General features: G+C 39.9%; 1 protein-coding gene across 1 annotated transcript in view; it reads left to right on the top strand.

Annotated features, from left to right (window-relative positions):
* LOC126282371 (cyclin-dependent kinase 1-like) overlaps positions 1 to 24880 on the top strand; it is a 46408-nt gene extending 21528 nt beyond the window's left edge. Inside the window, exons 4-7 of the mRNA XM_049982033.1 lie at positions 175 to 330; positions 11735 to 11898; positions 21385 to 21526; positions 24372 to 24880. Coding sequence (XP_049837990.1) covers positions 175 to 330; positions 11735 to 11898; positions 21385 to 21526; positions 24372 to 24479 — 570 coding nt within the window. The 3' untranslated portion in view covers positions 24480 to 24880. The remainder of the gene's footprint in view (positions 1 to 174; positions 331 to 11734; positions 11899 to 21384; positions 21527 to 24371) is intronic.
* The last annotated feature ends 781 nt before the right edge of the window (positions 24881 to 25661 follow it).

Raw genomic sequence — 25661 nt, 5'->3', positions numbered from 1 at the left:
AGTTAAGCCAAAAATAGGTCCCACATTACCCATACTGATTCTGGCCTATAAAACAGTCAGTTCGTTCATAATGTGTTGTGAAGTCTTTTCTGCAGAGATGCAGTTTGCCATTTGTCATTAGAGATAATGTAAAAGTGTGTGCCAAAAATTCTTACCTGAAATTTTGTTTTTCAGATCACATTGGCTGTTCTGTATTGCCACAAACGCCGAATACTGCATAGAGATCTGAAACCACAGAATTTACTTGTAGGACCAAATGGAGTCATTAAAGTAGCTGATTTTGGATTAGGGCGTGCTTATGGCGTCCCACTCAGAGTATATACTCACGAAGTAAGTTGTCAGGCTTGAAAAGGGAATACTGTGCTAAGTGTGTATAATTAGTATTAATTAGAGCATCACTGCACAAAGAAAGTGATCCTTCTAAAAGTGATAAATAAAGATCCCTCTTGTGCTGCTGTTCACAATATTTTGTAGGTGAGTATTAAGTAAGAATTTCAAGTCAAAAATATTTATCCACCTCTTAATGTTGTGGTCTGTATAAAATGATAGGTTTGCAGTACAAGGTTATGTTAATCCATGCTTATCTGGTTGAATTGGAGGTGTTGAAGATTGTTAGTCATGTTTAAATATTTGTGTCAGCTACAGAAGCCCTGAGGTGACTAGAATTTTTTCATATTGTGATATTGTGAGGAGTTTTCTTAACAAAATGTCTTGATAAAACTTATTTCTCTTATAGATCTTCTTTTATTCACACAAACCAAACTTAACAGCCCTCCTGACTGATCGACATGCTGGTTCTCTGACTGACCGACCGACTCATTTTCTCCAGTCGCAGCCATGATCCCCTTTATAATCTCAACAATACTTGGTACTTAGTGTTGCTGTTATCAGAAAAACTTCACAAAATTATTGAAGCATGACATTACACTAACCAGAAAACACGTTTATATTGTTTATATATTAATACCCTGGACATACACGATAGGTGGGGCTTAGCGATAACTGTGTAAATAGAATTTGCTTAAGTTGGTGTTCAATTTTGCATATAAATGGATAAAAATTATGTTCAATTGGGACCAGACACTAAAGAAAACAATGTAATTTGGAAGAAATATGTTTCACAAAATGTTTGACAGTACAACAGAATATATTAAGTTACAGTATTATGCACTGCAACATTGAAAACCAAAGTTATTGTGATGTAGAAAGCTTTGTGAAATCTAACCACATCGTCTGAAGTCAATTTTTTTAAAAAAATTCTCTCTTCTCTTGCAAAATTTCCTTGTAGCACCCTAATAAATTTTTTATTCCCCATTTTGTTACAGAAATGGGCATTTCTCTCAAGTCTCTGTTTGCTGAATTTTTTTATGAACTGGGGCCTTCTATAAAGTTTGCAACCATCATTTGATCTTCTGACTGTACTGGGTCTAAAGAATCATGTTGTTCAATGCTTTGCTTTTGCACATACATTACTATAAGCTCACGAATTATCAGTTCCTGATTGTGTGAATTTAGCAGTTGTGGATCATTATCGTGATCCGCATCTAAATTTGTCTGCCAAGATTGACCACTGCTTCAATCATGTTATCAATTTGATCATGATCTGGTGCTGATCCCCTCTGGGTTTCATTGTGGAAAAAACAGGACCCAGTTTTTCCAGATGCCATTTAACGTTTTTTGTGAAATTTCATTCTCACAACATCTAAAACATTGAATTGTTTCTGAAGGTCTTCAACTGAGAGCTCATTCTTTTGTGCCATAGGTTCATGTAGATGTGCAAACGATTGTCTCTTGTAATAAGCTTCAGATGTTTTAATGACTCCCTGGACCATCAGTTGAAGAAAGCTGGTTGTATTCTGTGGTAAAAAATAAAACTTTCATGCATGGGTAGAAATTATAGTAACAGGAGGAAGACTTGGTGCATTATAGATTAATAGCACCATGTTAAATGGGATTTGTTTTAATTGAAAATAACATTTGACTTCATGTATGAAGCGATGACCAAACCAGTCCTCGGAAAGGAAAGCTGTTGTCCAGGCTTCGGCATTTGACATCCAAACGTGGGCAGCCCAGCTATTTATTGAAGCTCTTGGACTTTTCGAGCTATGAACTGACTTGTGATAAGTTCTTTTAGGCATCTTGTTCCAGAACCTACCAGTTTCACCTATGTAGAATATGGTTTGACTGGTATATCCGTCATATTCTATCATTGCCTTGAGTTTAAGTGGATGGAGTGACAGTCATTTTGTTAGTGCTTGCTGCTTCTCCACTTTCTGTGATGCTGTGCCTTGTGAATCAGCTAAACCATCCACCATCCACCTTGGCTGCCTGCCCAATTTCTTTGAATATCTCAGAAATGAGCTTAGCTTAAAAGCACAACATGTTCTGATCAACAGGACAATGTTTAACTCCTTGATTATTGCACCATAATTTTAACATCGTTTCCACCTGAGCAGTACCTCCATGATGTTCACGAATGATATTTGATTTCAGAGATTGAGAATGTTTCACAGCTTGCATTTTATTGTTGCATTTTATTGTTGTTCTGACTGTTCATTCTTGTAGGCCAGTCTTCTTTGCCAATTCATAAATTTTAATTTTTGCCTCAAAGCCTTTGATAATATCAAGTTCACATTTCATAGCTAATGATGGAAATGAATCAGTTCCACTTTGTTTTAATTCTTTTCATCAATTCCAATTATTCTTTATAAAATAGACTATCCATCTTGCATTTAAACTAGTTATTAATATGTTTACTTTGTGAACAATTGTTTGCATCATCTTATAAGTTTTAAACAAAAAAAAATTCTGTATTGTCTCAACTGTTGCTAAACAGTTATCAACGTAAGTTGAAAATAGACATGACTATAAATATAAAATCTCTTAATACAAGTAGAGTGTATTATGATGATCAGTAATTGTACATATTGTATACTACAGCGTGTGACTCAATCTCTTATATTACACTCCACAACCCACCATCTTATAAAGTGTAAGCTCTTAACAGAAAATAGGTCAAGGTTTCATTTGAAAATTCTTAAGTTGGCACTCTACACCCCTTCTAGCAGATATTTGCTTGCCATTTTGTGCAAAAAAATTTAACACCACTAGAGGCGTTTCAAATGTGATTATTAAACCGTTTTAATTATCATTGCAGATCTGAAAAGTATGTGCCAGTATTAAGTGGTAGGAGGTTTCAGAGCAAAGTTTCAGAATGTCCGTTAGTAGTGGTAGTAAAGTAGCAAATATGAGACAGTACTGCTGGTTGGTATTTGCACTCAGGAGGCGAACTGAGTAGCACTGCAAATATATATCTGTAAAAGTAAATGATGCACACTGCCTAGCTGTTGCAACTAATGGGATAGGTTGTGTAAGGTTAAAAAGGAAGGGCAGTTCACTCAGATCCATATATAATGAGGTGGGAGGGGGTTAGACTAAGATTGTCTACTCCCATCCTCACTAAAGGTGGGCCTCCCTCAGCCTGAAATCTGCGTAATGAGTAAGGACCAATACTTGAGAAGCAGTTAGTTGATATGAAAGCAAAATTATCCAGAAACTGATTTTCTGATTCTGAGCAGAGTTAAATCACTGAGAAAATGTTAAGTAATTCAGAACCCACTGGTACAATGTTACGTAATTCAGGAAATATATGCATAACTATTGTCCTCCTGGAATAGCACATTTGTTGGGCACCTTGGGACCTATTGAAGAAAGGCTTGGATGATGATGACGATCGTGTAACCCTCATTATTCGATGTTGCTTTAATAAATATTAGAACAGTATTGTTTTGTACCCAGCGATCCTATATTTTGTTGCTGGATGGTACTCTGTGGTAATCCCTACTCTCCTAGTTGACACCACAATGGTGCACTACATTAGTAGACATAGTGCTGGTTTGCAGTATGGAAGGAAAGCAGTTACGCAAAAACCAAACAATGGAATATTGAAGATTACCAGTCATAAGATCTCGATTGTACTCGTGCACTGTACGTTCACTCAAATATCCTGAAACAGTCATTTTTTTTAGTTTCTGAGTAGATACAAAATGGAACCATGTTTTTTCATAATGGTTTGCTTGTAGTGGAAATGGAGGGACTGGCTGGAGCACAGTAAATGTATTTATTCATACCACAGCCAAGCTTTTATCTGTTGCCTGGCAAACTGTCATCACTATCAGTTTCCAGTGAAGTAACATCACATTCTTCTTCACTAAATTCTGTGTCAACCTCAGAGTGACTGTAGCCATCGATTTTCGGAAGAACTGCCTAAACAGTGATGTAAGACAGAGGCTGAAAGCCTGCATTTTATTGTGGAATATGCGAAGGTGGATACCAGTAAACACACATCTAGAACTGGATAGTCTGTAGTGGCAGAATATTTAATTATCAGTGCCAAAATGTTTATGAGCGAGTTTTATTTTTTCAAAGGTTTGCTATTAAGTTGTCCGATTAGACTTGAGATTTCAAGCTTTTGTAAGAGTAATAAAAATGAGATATTTAGGGTTTTATGTTTAGAGGTTAAAGACATTTTCCTAGTCCCTACAGTGGAAACATTTTTCCACCAGCCCTCCAGACTCGACACAAAAGCAATATTGAACCCTGCCCGACTCACTTTGCTCCTCCATTTAACCATGATCCACTGCCACTGTTCCCACATTCCCCTTATTAACTTAACAGAATTTTGTAACTTCTAACCTTGGTGTACTTTCCTGAATCCCTCAACAAGGAAACTAAACTTATATCTGCAAGAACTGCAATCCACCACCTAAAAACTGAGACTCCACCAACTGCTGGATACATCCACCTACAAACGTTGCCACAGTGACCTCATTCCAGAAATCTAGCTAGATATCCAGTCCCTCCTCAAATAATTAGGTCCATCCCAGAACCTTTCCCCTGAGGCTCTCTCTCCTCTCCCCTCCACTCCCCACACACCTACTTTCCATAAACCTAACCACCAAGTATTCCTGCTTGTGTCTGGTTACTGTGCTGCCTCAGAGAAAATCCTTGCTCTTGGGACAACACCTTCAGCCTATTACCTGCAACATGCCCTCCTATGTGATAGACACGATCATTCCCTCCAAAACTCTACGCAGTTCCTGTTTCTTTACTGCCCGGCACCGTGCTAGTCACTGTTGATACCATACCCTCTGCACTAACATCTACAATGCCCGTGGCCTTGCTGCTATATATTGAACACTACTTTTTCCAACACCTGACTGACTCCAGATCTACAACTTACTTCTTGGTTACTGTGACCAACCATACACTGGCCCGTAGCTACCTCTCCTTTGAAGGCATCACCTACAAAAAGCATCTGTGATCTGTGGTACAGCAGTGGGCAACCATATGACACCATCCTGTGCTGACAGTTGAGTCCTCTAGAGTAATCCTTCTTAACGATCTAGAATTCAAAGCCACTCACCTGGGAAAGATTCATTGTGGACATCTTCATGATCTGGAACAAAGGTGAGGACACCCTATCCACATTCTTCCAGAACCTCAACACCTTTCACTTCACCTGGCCCTACTCAACCCAACAAACCGCCTTCCCCGATGTTGACATCCACCTCAAAAGATGGCTAAATCAGTACCTCCATCCGTATCAAATTTACCAACCATCAGCAATGCCTCTACTTGGAAGTACCTTCCATACTGCCTAACCACCTGTGATTATGAAACCACAGTGTAGTGATGACCACTGCACCTCCAAAGGTGCCAGAGGTTTCACTGAGGCCTCCACCCAACCTTGTACAGAAACAAGTCTCCCATGTCTTCTCTCTTCAGTAATGTACCACTTCCCCACTGTCTGGCTACAAAGGGGCATTTCCTCTTGACTCAGTACCACTCAGGAGTGGAGCAATTGACTCATATTCTCCTCCAGTTTTTGCACTGCCTCTTGTTGGGCCCTGAAACGTGGAATATCTTTTCTGTTGTCCTTCCCAGCCCTCCCATAGTGGTATCTACATCTACATCCATACTCCGGTGTGTGGCGGAGGGTACCCTGAGTACCTCTATCGGTTCTCCCTTCTATTCCAGTCTCGTATTGTTCGTGGAAAGAAGAATTGTCGGTATGCTTCTGTGTGGGCTCTAATCTCTTTGATTTACACACGCGAGACAGATCGTGAGATAACGTAGGAGGGAGCAATATACTGCTTGACTACTCGGTGCAGGTATGTTCTCGAAACTTCAACAAAAGTCCGTACCGAGCTACTGAGCGTCTCTCCTGCAGGTTCTTCTACTGGAGTTTATCTATCATCTCCGTAACGCTTTCGCGATCACTAAATGATCCTGTAGCGACGTGCGCTGCTCTCCGTTGGATCCCACACTGCTGAGCAGTATTCAAGCAGTGGGCGAACAAGCGTACTGTAACCTACTTCCTTTGTTTTCAGATTACATTTCCTTAGGATTCTTCCAATGAATCTGTCTGGCATCTGCTTTACCGGTGATCAACTTTATATGATCATTCCATTTTAAATATTCTGTCACCCACCAAAACCTAAGCAGTGTTCTTGTCCGTCCCTACTTACTTCTGCTCCAAACCCCTCACCTCATGCCTCGTATTCCTGCAATAGACCTAGGTGCAAGACCTGCCCCATGAATCCTTCCACTACCACCCGCTCCTGCCCTGTCACAGGTATCTCCTATCCAGTCAAAGGCAAGGCCACACGTGAAAGCAGCCATGTGATCTACAAACTAAATTGCAACCACTGTGCTGGTTTCCATGTGGGCATGACAACTAAGAAGCTGTCTGTCTGTGTGAATCAACACCATCAAGCTGTGACAAAGAGAGGGTTGGACCAATTAGTTGCTGAACATGCTGCCAAACACAATGGCTTCACTTTAGTGATTGCTTCACAGCCTGTGCCATCTGGGTCCTTCCTAACGCCACCATCTTTACTGAACTGTGCAGGAGGGAACTTTCCATATAACTTGTCCTTTGTTGCCATTACTCTCCTGGCTTCCACCTTGGCTGGTCTCTGGCTTCCTATTCCTGCCCGCCCCTCGGTCCATTTCCATGGCTCCCACTCCAGCACAACACATGCTTTCTGTCCTGCCAATGCACTAACTAGTTTTTCCCTCCCAACTCTGGACTTACCAGTCCTGTCCAGTCTCCACATCATCCCTGCATGCTCCTACAGGTAGCACAGCAACTTCCTACACCTTATCCTGCTACCCCCCACCCACACTATTCCTTGCTGCCTCTTTAGGCCCCACTACACTGGCATGCTATGGCTGCTCTGCTGGCAGAGATGCCAGACACAAGTATGGGACACAATGGAGCGTCCTGCCCGTGGCATCTGCCTGAAGGTGACAGCAGTGCCTATAGAGGAACTGCTGCGAGGTTCTGCCAGCAGGTCTGCCATCCTGGAAGTGCTGCCAGTGAAATGCACAGCTGCTTAAGGCCAGTACTACACCAGGACACCAGTAGTGCTGCCAAGTGCTACCTGCTACTCACTCATACATACTACTCACCCATACGTAGTTTTCTTCATGCGTGTGAGTACTGTGGATAGTTTGTCAACTCTCTTATTGGAGAGATTCAGATGAGATCATAAATTCGAACCTTTTATCTCAGTAGTGTTCAGACCCAGAATTAAAAAACCAATGTGTAGGACATCTTGAACATCATAAATGTAACACTGCTCGAAGAATATGCCCCTCTAAGTTGCAATCACATTCAATGTACTTTATTGAACCTAAATTTCCTTGCAGCCTGTTTCTGATGCCAGTCTCCAATCCCAAGAACTGTAAAACACAAATCCCCAACACTATGCTTTCCTCAATACCTGCTTTCAGATGGAAATAGTGTAGATACATCTCCTGTTGTAGCAAGTGATCAAGTGATGCTAATGGATGTGAGAAGTCAGATGTGGTTGAATTTTTGTAAGAAATAAAATGTAAATAAATGAGGGTGGTTTCCTACTTTTTGTCCGATAAATTTATTTATAATATTGAAATTGATTTTATAGTAAAGTATTAATAAATACTGAAAAAGCACTTCTGTGAACATGTTACAGTTGCAACTAAAATTGTAAATATCACTGTAAATACAAATAATTTGCTGGTGAGTAGACCTTAACGTCACGAACATCTTTTCTTCTAGTGAGATGGCTTTCTGTAGAATTGTCTTCTCCATTTAGTTCATCTCAGCGTGCCTCCACTAACTCGACATTCTGATGTAATTGAAAAATGTATTTCTGTATTTTTCTGAATTATTTTTCTATTTAAATGTTGCACACAAAGTGTAGCTATTTTAGATACAGTAGGCAGGTTGAAGACCAGCTCTGCCGGTAGATGTACTGACAGCTCGAAGTGCTGTTGGTGTATTCTGGTGCGGGTAGCGCCCTGACCTCTACCACACACCCCAGTAGATTGCTGTCCATCTCGGGCACAAATACAGATACAGGCGCAGTCTGGTCCCAATGCCCATATACTGTGGCCATGTGTATGCATCTGGAAAGCTTAAGAGTTGTAAATATATTTTCAGTCTCATTCATCGTGCCTGTCTGCAACTCGGTGCCTTCTCTTTGTAGAGAGTAGCAATCTATACTTCCCATAATATTGTTATTTTTTCATCCTGTACTTTACATTGCTGGATTGGTATTTGAAGGTATAGTGCTCTTAAAATAACTTGCATGCATTTTACAATATTATGAAAAGGATAGTTGCTACTCACCATATAGCTACTCACCAAGTAGCAATTATCCTTTTTATAATATTGTTACATTCCATCCTGGAGTTTCTCATTGTTTGATTTTACATGCATTTGTTTATTTTAAATTTTAATTTCTCTTCACATTTGTATACCTTGTAATTGGTCACCACTGCCTTCTACATTGGTAAGGAAGTGTGCTTTGTATGGTAAAAGTTTCCACCCAGCTGAGCACTCTCTGATGGTTATAAAGCGTACTGTTCGCTTTTCTGCTTTAAAGTAGTATTGACATTACTTGCATCTGTGTAGAATTTAATGGATCATTTCATATAAAGAAGTCAAATTCTAGAACTAGTCTCCCCTTTCCCTTAACAGCATAGAATCCGAAATTTCATGGGAGATGAGAACTGTGTCCTGCACCAAGACTCGAACTCAAAATCTTGATTTTTTTCAGAGCACTGCCCTTACTGATTGAAAGCTTCAAAACAGTACAGTTCTTCAACGAGTGCCAATCCCACAAAGTATGCAGGACATTTGTGGAGTGTGGAAAGATGGCAGAAGTGAAGTTGTGTTGGGGGGGGGGGGGGGGGGGGGGGTTGAGAGTTTGGTCTGAATAGGCCAGTTTTGGAAGAGTATTACCCATAGATGGCAAGCAGATTCTGTCTATTGTTGGTGTGTAGCTTCCTATACTTGTTAGAGAATGCGAAAAATTCTTAGCTGTCAATGTGCAGTACTTACATACTTCGGAGCCCTTCATTCATTAATTGGAAGCAGCTCTGCTTTCTCTGACATCTTTTGTTTTGGTATGTTAACAAATGCAGTAAACTCCTCCAAATCGCGTTTATCCTAAACCTGCTTTATCCACACAAATTTTTCCGATTTTCCTGGCTGACATGGCGCTGTCTGACCCATCACGCAGCTATGCTTTTGGCTAGCTAGACTGACACTTAAGTTTCAACTTTTGTGTGCCTAGAGCCATGCATTTGCAGGTGTTTTTTTTAAGTCTTCTGCTAATCAGTGCACTTGTGCATGTCAAAAAGTCAGTGTGTCGTCAAGTTATGCATGTGTTGGTTGGGGTTTTAGTGTGTTCTTTGTTTGTATTGTGTGGTTTCGTACCATTGCCATCTATTGGAAGTGCAGTACATACAGTATTGCTCTATGCAGTACGACGCAGCCTTGTCGAAACCGACAATGAGTGTGTGGCACCCTCATAAGATGCAAACTCATTCTTTGAAAATAAAAAGAAGTTCTATGGCCATTTATGAAAATGTGTGTCTGCATTACTTAAGGTGAATGGGCATATCTGAAAAAAATATGAAAGCAATGTTATAGAGTCATGTACAGAAAAATAAACTATTCCTGATGAATGTAAAATGTACTATGTTAGTGATGACCTTCGAGATTTGAGGATTCAGCTTTGCCTAAATATCTAGGTGACTGTTGCAGTACTTAGATATTTCGTAGCCCTTCATTGTACAAAAACAAATCTGCCGTGCCTTATCTTTCCAGTCTCCCACCACCAAGTACCACAGTCTGGCCACAGAGGAGCATTCACCTCGTAACTCGGTACCATCCGGGACTGGAGCAACTGAATTACATTCTCCGCCAGGGTTTAGACTACCTCTTGTCGTGCCCTGAAATGAGAAATGTCCTACCCTCTATCCTTCCTCCCCCCCCCCCCCCCCTACTGTGATATTGCGCCATCCACTGAACCTACACAATATACTCGTTACTCATTCACCTTCCCATACATCCTCCTACCACCACCTACTCCAATCTGGTCACCAACATTACCTATCACATCAAAGGCAGGGCTACCTGTGAAACCAGTCATGTGATCTACAAGCTAAGCTGCAACCACTGTGCTGCATTCTATGTAGGCATGATAACCAAAAAGCTGTCTGTCCACATGAACGGCCACCGACAAACTGTGACCAAAAAAACAAGTGCCCCCCCCCCCCCCCCCCCCCTATAGCTGAACATGCTGCCAAACATGATACCCCTCATCTCAATTACTGCTTCATAGCCTGTGCCATATGGATCCTTCCCACCAACACCAGCTTGTCTGAATTACGCAGTTGGGAACTTTCCCTGCAATATATCCTACGTTCCTGTAACCCCCCTGGCCTTACCAGCCAGCACTACACAGCCGTCATTTCACCGCCACACCCAGTCTTTTAATTTCTTTTATTTTTATTTCTCTCCTTTCCACTATTTACCCCCTCTCCGCTCGGCACCTTCTCTCCTACCCTCCATCTAAACTGCAACACTTCACTGTCTACCACTTCCACCATACTATCCCTCCCCCTCCTTGCCCCAGCCTCCGTACCCCCTCCCAGTCGCCACTCCCATCATGCATTGGTGCTGCTGATCACAGTGTAGTTTCAGCTCTCTGAGACTGCAGATGTGTGTGCAAGTTGCGCTTGTGTGTGTGTGTGTGTGTGTGTGTGTGTGTGTGTGTGTGTGTCCACTACTGACAAAGGCCTTAATGGCCAAAAGCCATGATTGTGTGAATCTTTTTATTGTGCCTATCGCGGCTCAGCATCTCCGCTATATGGTGAGTAGCAACTTTCCTTCTCTTGTATTGTGACTGTCGCATTGGATTATTACAAGAAACATCCATTGCCTGGAGCTAAATATTGCCTATGACACAAGTACTGATACAAAACAAATTACAAAAACAGCTTTCTGTGACAGTTAAATCGGGAAGTAATTCTGTCTGAACATTGAATATTTGTCATTACTTTACCTCACATCATTCTAACAACTGAACAAGTCTATATCAGGGGTGTTGCTTAGCTCTTTAATAAAAAACACTTCAATGAGAATGAAAACTTTTACACCTTTGTTACAAAATTACAAAAGCCATGGCTTAAGGAGCTCATAACTTTCAACTAATGTGTACTGAAATACGAGCATATGTGGAATGTCTTATAAAACTTATGGGCATCTCCATACAAAATTTCAACAGATTCTAAGGTAATGAAGTTGGCTCTACTAGACCACTTTACATGTACTGAACCTAATATCACTTGATAAGACTTGGACAAACTCTATTTTTCATGTGTTTAATTGCAGGTTGTAACTCTTTGGTATAGAGCTCCTGAAGTTTTACTGGGCTCTCTCAAATACTCCTGTCCAATTGATATATGGTCCATTGGATGTATATTTGCAGAAATGACAACAAAGAAGCCATTGTTTCAAGGAGACTCAGAAATAGACCAGCTTTTCAGGATCTTCCGGTAGGTCAAGTCTTGCAGGGTGGTTTTACAATATTTCCATTGCTGATTTGTTTGTACTTCTTGTAAGTAGTTGAGTTACATAAACAGTTGTTTAATACAATGCACTAAAAACTGTTTTGTTTTTCATAGTAAATCTGTATGACACGGTGGTGGTTGAACAGGCTACACAGGATCGATGTCTACACCTTAAACGTTTATTTATTTGTGTAGGTTCACGGACCTGCATGTTCTTGGAATATATGAAATTACTGAACATAATAAAGCTACATCATTGACTTTGTATTAACAATTGTTTTGTAGCATCCATGGTAGTGACTGCTTTATTCCTGATTACCCATATAAATTTAAAAGCCAGTCTAACACTTCAGTATTTGAGGGGGAAAAAGTTGTATGTTAAAAGAACTGTAACAACTTAGCATTCCACTGTTACTTGTATTATTTCTTTAAATATTACTTTTCGATTGTTTTCAAAGTTGTTTTACATATTTCTCATTCCATATGTTTTGATGCATGTCTAATGCAGTGATGTGTGTTTTGCTGGTGATGAAATTCTGGGTGTACTGATGTCTCTAAAACTACTTCACCTGCTCCCTGAGAACATTTTCAATGTACCTAAATTTCATCCGGCTTTTGATTAAGAGCTACTAATTTTAATTTCATGGTTTTTAAATTCAACATAATTATTTTTACTCTCTCCCAGGGAGTTCACAATTCCTGTGTGTACAGATGTGACAGACATTGTGTCCCAGGCCAGAGCAGCACTTCGTTTCCTGTCCTATTATCTTACTCAGTGTCTCTTTTTCCCATGCTTAACCTCTAGCACAACTTCTCTGTTACAAGCTAGCCCATTCCTAGGACACTGATTATTACTTTTCCATTTTACTTTTCACCATGACTTTTGGTTAGCTCTTGGTTGGTCCCCCACATCTGAGTTTGACTTCCAGTCTTTTTTTTAGGTGCCGGACATGTGGATGAGGTCACTCAATGTCCAGCATTTTACACAATACCGAACATGATACCGCAGGTGGCTTGCGGAGTATGGATGTAGATGTAGATACCCAGTCCATGTAGACACTATAAATTATTCGTACAATGGAAGCCCTACTGACTATGCGGGAAATGTACCGTTCATGACTGAGCTGTTGCTTCCCTGTGCTCTGTAGAGTAGGTGATGGTCCTTAGGGGACACCGGGCAATGGCCATGAAATCTGCTATCTATTGCTCGGGGTGGGTGGTGCTCATGAGGAGAGCTTTTGTTCAGAGCAGGCAGTGCCATGGCGGATACTCCCCACACAGTGGAAAGACCAAAGTTATCACCTAATTTGAAACAAGGCCCCAGAAGTAGATGACATTCCATTAGAACTACTGTTGGTCTTGAAAGAGCCAACTGTGACAACTCTTTCATCTAGTCAACAAGGTGTATGAGATAGGTGAAATACTCTCAGACTTCAAGAAGAATATAATAATACAGATACCAAAAAAAGCAGATGCCGACAGGTATTACCAAACTATTAGTTTAATGTCATGATTGCAAAATGCTTCCACTAGTTCTTCACAGAAGAATGGAAAAACTGGTAGAAGCCAACCTCAGGGAAAATCTGTTTGGATTCCAGACAAATGTTGTAACACATGAAGCAATACTGACGCTGCAAATTGTATTAGAAGATAGGTAAGGCAAGCCTATGTTTATAGCATCAATAGATGTAGAGCGAGTTTGTCCAATGTTGACTGGAATACTCTTGGAAATTCTGAAGGTAGCAGGGGCAAAATAGGAGGAGTGAAAGACTATTTATAACTTGAATAGAAACCAGACAGCAGTCAAGAGTCGAGGGGCATGAAACAGAAGCAGTGGTTGAGAAGGGAGTTAGACAGGGTTGTAGTTTATCCCTGATTGTAGTTTATCCCGATGTTATTCAATTTGTACATTGAGCAAGCAGTAAAGGAAACAAAAGAAAAATTTGGAGCAGGAATTAAAGTTCAGGGAGAAGAAATAAAACTTTAAAGTTTTGCTAATGACATTGTAAGTCTGTTGAGACAGTAAAGGTCTTGGAAGAGCAGTTGAATGGAATGGACAGCATATTGACAGGAGGATATAAGATAAACATCAACAAAAGTGAAACAAAGATAATGGAAAGTAGTTGATTTAAATCGGGTAATGCATAGGGAACTAGAGAAACTAAAAGTAATAGATGAGTTTTGCTATTTGGGCAACGAAATAACAGATGACAGCTGAAGTAGAGGACGTATAATGTAGACTGGCAATGGCAAGCAAAGCACTTCTCAAGAAGACAAATTTGTTAACATTGAATATGGGTTTAAGTGTTGGGAAGTCTTTTTCCAAAGGCATTTGTCTGAAGTGTAGCCATGTGGTGATAAGGAAGAATGCTGAAGATTAGGTAGGTAGATCGTGTAACTAATGAACAGAATTTGGGAGACAAAATAGTGGCACAACTTGATCAAAAGAAGTGATTGGTTGATAGTACACGAAACATCAAGGGGTCACCAATTTAGTTTCTTACAAATGTGTAGAGGATAAAGATTGTAGAGGAAGACCAAGAAATGAATACAGTAAGCAGATTTGGAAGGATATAGGTTGCAGTCGTTATCCGGGAATAAAGAGGCTTGCACAGAGTAGGGTAGCATGGAGAGCTGTACAAACCAGTTCTTGGACTGAAAACAGCAATAATTAGAGAGTGTAAAATCCAGGAATTTAAGGTCACCCGTAACCTCTCATAATTTGAAGCCTGGAAAAAATAAGACCACTTAAATCCCATCCAAGTGACATTGAATTTTGCCACCATTGTTGTTAGGTAATTGATAGAACGTGGACTTCCTCCTTCCACTCCCGTGACATATTCAGTGCTGTACTGTAGTAAGAGTGACATGTTCATAGTTTAGTCAACTTGTATTTGAGTAAATGGTTCCTGTAGCATCCTCTTTGGAGATTCCCTGCTTCTAGCTGTAGAAGCAGCTATTTCTTATGGCATCTACTGGTGACACTACAGAACCTTCTTTCCAGAAACCTACAGACCAGTGACCTGATACCAGGCAGTGGCTGAAGAAACCGCGTACTGCGGGCTACGGGGCTGCCCACTCCAGATTCAGTTCATACTCCACAGTGGGTAAGCCTTGGCAAGAGTTAAGAACCTCTACAGAGAGGATAAAATGAAGGACTCTTGGGAAGAGGCTACTCTTGTGTCCCTGAAGGTGCTAAGTATCTGCACTCCATAGGATTCAGAACCAATGTTCATAGATGTCATTTCACCCTTACAGGTGACTAGTATGTTGTTCTCCAAGAAATAAATTTCACTGATGACCATTCTCCAGCACTTCAATGTTACTGTGCCTTCTGTTGGAACCATACAGGCCCTGAGAGAGCATCTGAAGAGGTTTGCATAGATATTGTCATGGTGCTTGCAATGCTTATTTACCTCTAGCCATGGCACATATGTTAACTGCCTATTTTAATTTGACAACTCCTCCCTTCCGCCTCCCCCCCCCCCCTCCCTTATGCCCTTCCCACCACCTTCTTCTCTTATTTTGCAATTTCAGCACACACCACACACTGTAGGGGTAATACCACATGTTCTATCAGGGGATTTCTGGTTAACCAACTTCGGACTTTGAGCTCTCTCTCCTCAATGATGGCACCCCCTAACCACTTCAGTGCAGCCCATGATACCTTTTGGGCTGTATTTAATATTACAATATTTCCCCCAGTTTGGTGGCTTCACTACTGTGGGAGCTACAGAATGATACTTGTGAGACATTACTACCAGACATCCTGTCAATTCGTTGTCACCACCTGATGGCCCGAACACCACATTGGGCTCTCCAAATGGCTGGCTGACAGTTGTACACCTCTGCCATCACCTTTGTCCTATCTGTCAGATAATGACAGCAAGGTTATTTGGGATGTCTCCTACATAATCATCTGCTCTGGTGGAACTGTTATCACTCTTTAACGGGCTCCTTCCAGCAGCAGCAGCAGCAGCAGGTGCCATTGTGGACCAAAGACTTGGCAACTGCTTTTCAGGACTGATGAAGGGCACTCCGATGTCTCTTTCAGTCTCCTTCACAGAGCACCCCATCACTTTAAGCAGCACTATGCATAGGCTCACTATGTAACTAACCTTGTCTGCTTTCTGGCTATCAGACTAGCCCAACCCATCTACTTTTATCTCTCATTCAATTATTTCTCATACCTGACACCAGTATTACTTTCAGAGCCTCTATTTTACCACTTCTACATACTGTCACAATTCTATCAAATTTTCTGACCGATATCACTAAATCCAGATGAACTGTCCCATTAGCAAGAGACTGATAACCTAGCTGTTTAATTCCTGGAACTCACCAGGTAATCATTGTTGTACAATATTATTAGTCTACTTCCCAAGAAAGGAGCCAGGCTAATAACTATAAAACTTTAGATCTGTTACTAGTCTCTGTAGTGTAAAAGATGTCCATTGAGATAGTTAACAACCAAAATACTATTGGATTTTGATCAGAAATGGTGGAAGTCTGTGTAACCCAGTGGATCATTTGCATGCTGTGAAAAAAATTATATAACTGAAAAGTTGGTGTCAATTGTCATCTTTCTATGGGATTTATTACTTTGTTCAGTTCATGATATCTATGACTCCAACCTGTGATCACATTTTGTCTACTATTTGTTTGTGCTACAATATTTGCAGTAAATCAAGTTCCTAAGTCAGTACACCATGTTCATAAGTTTAAAAATGAGACTCCCACTAAACACATCTCTGGGGCACCAATGCAATAAAAGCAGTGGCAGCTGCACAAGAGCATGTGGACACCCTAACTTTTGACACATTGCGGATTTATTGCTTATTATTCTTTAAATGTTGTTAAACTTAACGTAGATGCTGCAATCTGAAAGTTATGGCACTTAAATATGCCGCGCTAAGGCTCCTCTAGACTGTGAAATATGGCGAGCACACCTTCAGTTGAGCACATTTTAAGGAGATTTTGCATATGCCCAACTCGTGTGACATAATCGCTGTATGGGCTAAATATATACGGATTTGATAAACAACATGCACAATTCACGATGTGCACAGCAAGCATTTGCCACTCAACTAGACGTTTCCGTTGTTGGCACTAGGTGGTAGCACACTGCGGCACACTTTTATCCCTGTTTGCTCAGCATAAATCGTACTAGATGACAGCACACTCCTCAGATGTGCTAATTCACTCACTAAATACTTTAACAAAATTAGAATGGATGTCAGTGAAAGTTGTGCTGTCGGTAAACCTATTTTGTGGGTTTCTGAATGTGTGATATGTTAAGTAATGAATTTTATCATACAGTAATTCCTTTGAGGTGCTGAGAATCATAAGGGCCGAGAGCACATCACTGTTGATTGAGATATTGTAGCATTTTTTCATGCTCTGAAATCTGTTGATCTCATGGTTAGTCAGGTTTATCTGTGCTGTGGGCACACATTATATATATGAAAATTCACAAAATGCTGTATCATTGGTTTCTCCGATATTCACTTAAATGTGGGAGTGAGGTCAGTGTGCTTTAGGCCCTTATGGATTTCAGTGCCTCATTTGTATTCTAGTCAAGTGACCACCGTGTTGATAGACATTAGTACGCAAGTTACATCATTTCCACAGCCGGCACTTTGTGTTTGGTGTTGGTTGTTTACTGTGCGGGAACTGGCTTTCACGTGCAGTGTAAACATGTACTATGTTTAATCTATTTTAAATGCTAACAGAAAAGTAAAGATGTGAGAATGGGTTGTGAAACATGCGTGGGTAACTCAGTTTGTAGAGCACTAGTCTGCAAAAGGCAAAGGTCCTGAGTTAGTCTCAGTCCAGCACACACTTTCATCTGCCAGGAAGTTTCATATCAACACACACTCCACTGCAGAGTCAAACTCTCATTCAGGGAACAGAATAATAAATTATGAGGAAAAGTAACCGCAAAGGCTCAAATAATTGTGACTATAAGCAAAAATTGAACAAGGAAGTGTCCAGTGAGCACAAGATGTTGTTGCTATTGTGGATGAGTGTAAGAATATCGGATTTTTCAGCCTAGAAGTAAATTCGTAAACTAATAAATCTGTTAGAGCTCTTTTACGTTTGTCTGGAAAATGGAAAAGCCCGAAAACTCCCGCTTACACAAAAATGTGAAACAGATAGTGCGAAAGCTTGCACATTATTTTTTTATTCTCCTAAATTGTACTTCATTATGTACAAAACAACAAAATTCCACAAAGCAGTTCTCTCTTTTGTCGCATAAGTTATGCATCTTATTATTATTACTGTTGTTGTTATTACTATTATTATTGCCAGTGGCTGTAGTTATATAACTTGTTGATAAGCATAACAGCAGAGACTATTAATTTCACTTTCAAATGTAGCTGAATTTAAAATTTATGAACACCCAGAATGTATACTCACAAGCCACTATCACCTGCATGGTTGTTGTTTTTACTCTGTGCTTTCATTATGAGAACTTTCTTTTTGTGATTTTGGTGCAGAAGATTGTATATGGAAAAAAACTATACCTAGCACTGCAAAGTGATTCATATTGCAGATCTTGATAGACTCTCAAAGACATTGGGCAAAGTGTGATCAATATTTATGAAGATTTCCATTCAGAAGAAACAGTTAAGCCTGAGAAATGCACATTTGTTGCAGTCTTCCCGAAAAGAGGGTTGATGTGATCTAATGACAAAGATGAACACAAAGCACAACAGCCTGATGAGGAAGTTATTGAAGAATTTCAACACCAGTCCTGCGACTGCCAGTCAAAGTAAAAATAGTAGTACAGCTTTTCAGTTTACTCTCGAGTTGCTATGTGACTGTAAAGGTATGTCCACACGATACCTCATTCAAAATTGCTGTTGCACGGAAAAAAGTGCATGTATAAAAATAAGTAGAAAGTACGCACATATACTTGCTTGGTTTCATGCCCATACGTTGCCTTATTGTTCAAGCTGTCTGCTATGCCTTTATTTCTTTGCTAGACAGTTTGTACTGTGTGTATTGTGATGAAAGGCAACAGCAAAAGAAAGCACAAGGACAACAGGCAAAGCAGTATCTAAACTCAGAGATACCAGAAATACAAAGTAGTGATGTTTTGTTTGCAAATTTCAGGATATCTAGGTAGGTTTAAAATTTTGTGCTTGAGAAACTGCAACAATAAGGCTGGCAGTAGCACTTCTGCCAGGAAGTGTTATATCAGGGCACAATCTGGTGCAGAGTGAAAGTTTCATTTCTGGAAACATTTCTTTAGCTGCTACTGGCGACATAAAAGTCTGAGCTATATATTTAAAATTTGAAAACAAAGCATTTAAGTGATTATTCCTGAAACTGAGACATGCTTAAGTGTAATTTTTATTTCTGTTAATTTTAATTGATTTTCAATATGTCATTTGTATAAAAGTAACACCTCAGTCAAAAATGGTTATATGTGTATTAACATTCTCATACTCTACAAATTTGATAATGCTGTAAATTGCAGAATCCAATAGAACAGATGTATTTTCTAATTTTATGTTTTTTGCCCTAGTTTGTTGAGGAGCTCCGTCATATCTTTTCTGTTGTTCAGATTCTGGTTCCTGAATTGTTAAGTTGCCTTAACATGAATATTTGTCCATAATTTCTCATAAATTTGTAGGTTGTTCCTTCTGTTTCCCTCCTCCAAAATTTATCATGGTCTTTACAATGATATTATTGGAGACTTTTTATCTAATACTTAACACTTGTGGCATTACATCTCAAATTTATTTTGAACAATTTTCTGAAGCAGGTTTTCATTTGGTGTGTGTGTGTGTGTGTGTGTGTGTGTGTGTGTGTGTGTGTGTGATCCATATCTCATAAACCACTGGACCAATCTCAACCAAACTTGGTACACACATCCCTTACTGTGAGTAGGGTGTTTACGCCCCGGGAAAAAAATGCTAGAATTTTCCCATCCAGGTAAAATGCAGAAATTTTTAGAATTATGGGAATTTTTCATTGTTTTAGTTTACAGTTCTATGTCAGCGAGCAAATCAGTTGGGAAGATAGAAAAAGACCTCCCCTTGTTTAGTATTGGGCCCCCATAAATGACCAGACAGTTGGACAGGAGAGTACAGTTGTAATCATCTGTGCAGATGACACACCACAAGAATGTAGTTTTTCACGGCAACATTGTGTGAAAAATATCTCTTAAACTGGTCAGTTTGTATATATAATATCTTAACGCTGTGTAGAACATGGATGTCACATTAAGAAGCCATTGATGTTAAAATTTGTAATAACTTCCCTAACTGGGGCAGCAGCTATAACCAAAGTTGGAAACTAGTACTTGATAGAGAAAGCCTATAGGGAAATAAGCTGGCTGATCTATCATCTAATGGAATCAGCGTCACAAGTATTGGCATAATCTCTGTGGCATTTTAAAGTCTTGTGTTGTCTTCACGACATAATTCGGCCAACTGCATACGCAGTACTACATGGGCTGCTAGTATCACAGGTAACTCCTGATGGCGACAGCTAGGGAACTCACTGAAAGCTCTTATTTACTAACAAATCTGACAAAGCAAGAAATAGGAGAAAAATTCATCCACTTACTTCCCAAGCCAAAACTGGAAGTTGCCAGCAGTGCATGAAGACGTGGCAAGGTGTGATGCAAACCATATGGAGTCCAACCTCAACAAAATGAACATCTGTGTATATCGTGTGATTTACTGGTAGCCTCCTGTGTGAGTAACCTGGTGTTCTCAGTACATCATCCCTGCTTGTGCTTTTCCTTGCAGAGTAAGCAGCACGTGTCAGGAGGAATTGTGCTCGTAGAGAACTTACTGATACTGCTCTGAATGAAACTTCAGTCAGCATGACAATTTCCCATAATGGCATTGCAGCCACCAAATGTCAGATAGACAGTGGTAGATTCAGAGCAAGTGGAGAAAAATAACACAAGGCATTACTTTTATTACTGTGAAGTCCTACTATGTATGATCATATAAAAAAGTGCTCTCTAGAGCCAATGGAGCCTGTTCCATTAACAGTTTAGTCTGAGTGAATATAACTCTAGGGAATAATTATCTGAAGGGCAATCTGATGGTATGAAGGCTTAGTTAGCTGCTGGTCATGAACTGCCTTATACGACACGTAAGTTGTTGCACAGACTAGGCATTGGAGTAATGTGGTGTAAGATGAATCTGAAGCAGTGGGTGATATCACCAGACACACAAGCTCTGTGAGGTAACTGAAACCACTTGCATGCAGACAGGTGTATGAAACTTTTGCTATGCATGTTGTGCATAATGCTGGTAAAAACTAGGTTATTCAGGTTGAACAATTGTGGGCTCTACAACCAGTCTATCTTGTTTATGAATGTGGTTTTGTTTAATTGCATAATCATATATTTTCCACTACGAAATCCTATAAATTTTTTGATATGTCCTAGAGTGCGTAGTAGTAGTAGTATAAAAATGTTGTTTAATTATGTGTTTATTTCAGTATATTAAAAACACCAACAGAAGAAACGTGGCCTGGTGTCTCTAAACTACCAGATTACAAGCCATCATTCCCTAAATGGACTCAAGATAATTTGAGCAGTTGCATGAAAAACTTGGATCCAGAAGGGCTGGACTTATTAAGAGTAAGTACCAGTCAGTGAAAAACATGCCCCATACCAGGGGCACATGGCCACAAACAGGCGTGCATGTGTCATGCGTGCAGGATCTGGTGGAAGTAACTTAATGCTGGAAGTGATAATTCCTTTATTGTGGAGGGTAATAAAAGAAATAACTATGTGGCAGTAATTATATCTCTCACTTTCTTGAAGCTGCTCATGGGAGAGCTCCATTGCTTAACTGTTTGGTTTTGGAATAATGATTTAATATGGTTACATCGCTAGATAGATCTAGGGTGGTGTGCATAGTTGTAAAAAAAGTTTGTGGCTAATGTTAGCAGTCTTAACGATAGAGTGGAAGTAGGAAAGCTCTTTTTCCACACCCGATTTTTAAAAATAATTTGAAACATGTTGCAAGATTTTGTGCAGAATTTGTCTCTCTACACTATTCATTTTCAAAACATCCTTTCTTCCTCTTTTAATAGTGCTAAGTGGTGTATTATTAAGTCAGTGCTTTTGCGAGAGAGGAAAAAAAAGGGGGTGGGAGTTGGGGGTGGGAGGTCTGGAAAACGGAGCAGGGTACTTAGTATTCTATGTCAAGAAACTTAGGATGAAATATGTTGTACTTTAAACGTCTCATGGCTCAGTAAGCACTAATATTTGTTCATTCATGTATCCATTGCTTTCATCTGCAACCCTGAAAGCTGATGTTTTTCTGGGCAGGAAGTACGTAACATTATAATGGTTTTCAGTTCGTACAGGGTGGTCCATTGATCGTGAACGGGCCAAATACCTCATGAAATAAGCGTCAAATGAAAAAACTACAAACAACAAAACTTGTCTAGCTTGAAGGGCAAACCAGATGGTGCTATGGTTGGCCCACTACATGGCGCTGCCATAAATTGAACGGATATCAACTGTCTTTTTTTTTTTTTAAATAGGAACCCCCATTTTTTTTATTACATATTGGTGTAGTACGTAAAGAAATATGAATGTTTCAGTTGGACCACTTTTTTTGCCTTGTGATAGATGGCGCTGTAAAAGTCACAAACATATGGCTCACAATTTTAGACAAACAGTTGGAAATAGGTAGGTTTTTAAAATTAAAATACAGAACATGGGTACATTTGAACATTTTATTTTGGTTGTTCCATTGTGATACATGTACCTTTGTGAACTTATCATTTCTGAGAACGCATGCTGTTACAGTGTGATTACTTGTAAATACCACATTAATGCAATAAATCCCCAAAACGATGTCTGTCAACCTCAATGCATGTGGCAATATGTGTAACGACATTCCTCTCAACAGCAAGCAGTTCGCCTTCCGTAATGTTCGCACTTGCATTGACAATGCTCTGACGCGTGTTGTCAGGCGGTGTCGGTGGATTACGATAGCAAATATCCCTCAACTTTCCCCACAGAAAGAAATCTGGGTATGTCAGATCCGGTGAACGTGTGCTTCGATGGCCAATCCCCCTGTCATGAAATATGCTATTCAATACCGCTGCAACTGCACGCAAGCTATGTGCCAGACATCTGTCATGTTGTAAGTGCATCGCCATTCTGTCATGCAGTGAAACATCTTGTAGTAACAGCAGTAGAAGATTACGTAGGAAATCAGCATACATTGCACCATTTAGATTGCCATTGATAAAATGGGGCCAATTATCCGTCCTCCCACAATGCTGCACCATACATTAACCCGCCAAGGTCTCTGATGTTCCACTTGTCGCAGCCATTGTGGATTTTCCGTTGCCCAATAGTGCATATTATGCGATTTACGTTACCGCTGTTGGTGAATGACGCTTCATCGCTAAATAGAACGCGTGCAAAAATCTGTCATCCTGGTGCATAAAAATATGGTACGGGTGCAATCAATGTTGATGTAGCATTCTCAACACCAACATTTTTGAGATTCCTATTTCTCGTTAAATTTGTCTGCTATTGATGCTTGGATTAGCTGTGACAGCAGCTAAAACACCTACTTGGGCATCCTCATTTGTAGCAGGTCGTGGTTGATGTTTCACATGTGGCTGAACACTTCCTGTTTCCTTAAATAATGTAACTATCCGGCGACCAGTCCGGACACTTGGATGATATCGTCCAGGATACTGAGTAGCATACATTGCACACGCCCATTGGGCATTTTGATCACAATAGCCATACATCAACACGATATCGACCTTTTCCGCAATTTGTAAACGGTCCATTTTAACACGGGTTATGTATCACAAAGCAAATACCATCCGGATTGGCGGGATGTTCCATGATACCATGTACTTACACATTTGTGACTATTACAGCGCCATCTATCACAAGGCGAAAAAAGTGACCCAACTAAAACGTTCGTATTTCTGTACGTACTACACGAATATGTGGGAAAAAATGGGGGTTCCTATTTAGAAAAACACAGTTGATATCCGTTTGACCTATGGCAGCGCCATCTAGCAGGCCAACCATAGTGTCATCTGGTTTCCCCCTTCGAGCTAGACAAGTTTCGTTCTTTGTAGTTTCTTTATTTGATGCTTATTTTGTGAGATATGTGGCCCGGTCACTATCAATGGACCACCCCGAATTTAGGTTTTAACTAGTACAGTTTATCCCATATAGCCCTAGAGAACTATGCTATGGGGTAACATAGAGTATTATTCTCAAATTTCGCAACTTTTCCATGCCATGAGATATGTTTTTTAAACATAGCAATTCTTTATTGGTTGGAGCTATTGGTGCTGGTATGAAATTGCCTTTCCTGGCCTATGGCACAGCTTTCTTAGCCTGTTAAGTTTGTTGTGTGTTTTGTTTGTGTTTGTTTGTGTGTGTGTGTGTCCCTTTTTTATATGTATGTAATACATACATTTTTGTGTTGCAGAAAATGTTAACATACAGCCCTGCAGACAGGATAACTGCAAAGAAGGCAATTTTGCATCCTTACTTTGATGACCTTGACACATCAAAGTTACCTACAACAGAATCATAGATCCTTTTGGTTAAGACTGAGCAATTGTTTTTTGAATGATTGTGTTGTTGAGCTGGTTTCTTCAACAACACATAAAGACTACCAGTAGTACAAAGCTGAAATTTGCTACTTCTGTTCCTGTCTTTTCTTTTCTTTTCTTTTCTTTTCTTTTCTTTTCTTTTCTTGTGTGTGTGTGTGTGTGTGTGTGTGTGTGTGTGTGTGTGTGTGTGTGTGTGTGTGTGTGTGTGTGTGTGTGTGTAGCAATATTTAATTTGAAATATTTTGTACTTATATAGACAGTGTAAATACACAATTTATGTGCAGTTGTTGCTAAAAATGAAAATATTTGATATACATTATTAAAACATGAGAACATTGTTCTAGCAATTGAATAAAAATTGATTTGTGTTTATGTCAATTCAGTTCAGTGTGTATTCTTCATGGAAATTTAATTACTACCTCTAATAGGTGTTCCTCTTTGAGTCACTTAAGTGCTTTGCTTTATTAAAGTACAAGGGCTATCCACAAAGTACATTACGTTTTGGAATTAAAAATAAATAAAGTATTGGAATTTTTTTTTATTATATACAGATGAAAGCCACACTTAAATACTACTTTTCTACATACATCTACATCTACATCTACATCTACATGACTACTCTGCAATTCACATTTAAGTGCTTGGCAGAGGGTTCATCGAACCACAATCATACTATCTCTCTACTATTCCACTCCCGAACAGCGAGCGGGAAAAACGAACACCTAAACCTTTTTGTTCGAGCTCTGATTTCTCTTATTTTATTTTGATGATCATTCCTACCTATGTAGGTTGGGCTCAACAAAATATTTTCGCATTCGCAAGAGAAAGTTGGTGACTGAAATTTCGTAAAAATGTCTCGCCGCGACGAAAAAGTCTATGCTGTAATGACTTCCATCCCAACTCGTGTATCATATCTGCCACACTCTCTCCCCTATAATGCGATAATACAAAACGAGCTGCCCTTTTTTGCACCCTTTCGATGTCCTCCGTCAATCCCACCTGGTAAGGATCCCACACCGCGCAGCAATATTCTAACAGAGGACGAACGAGTGTAGTGTAAGCTGTCTCTTTAGTGGACTTGTTGCATCTTCTAAGTGTCCTGCCAATGAAACGCAACCTTTGGCTCGCCTTCCCGACAATATTATCTATGTGGTCCTTCCAAC

This window comes from Schistocerca gregaria, chromosome 1, assembly GCF_023897955.1.
Source record: "Schistocerca gregaria isolate iqSchGreg1 chromosome 1, iqSchGreg1.2, whole genome shotgun sequence".
In the NCBI taxonomy this organism is placed as follows: domain Eukaryota; kingdom Metazoa; phylum Arthropoda; class Insecta; order Orthoptera; family Acrididae; genus Schistocerca; species Schistocerca gregaria.
The sequence above is the reverse complement of the archived record's forward strand: the minus strand, read 5'-3'. Positions and strand labels throughout refer to the sequence as shown.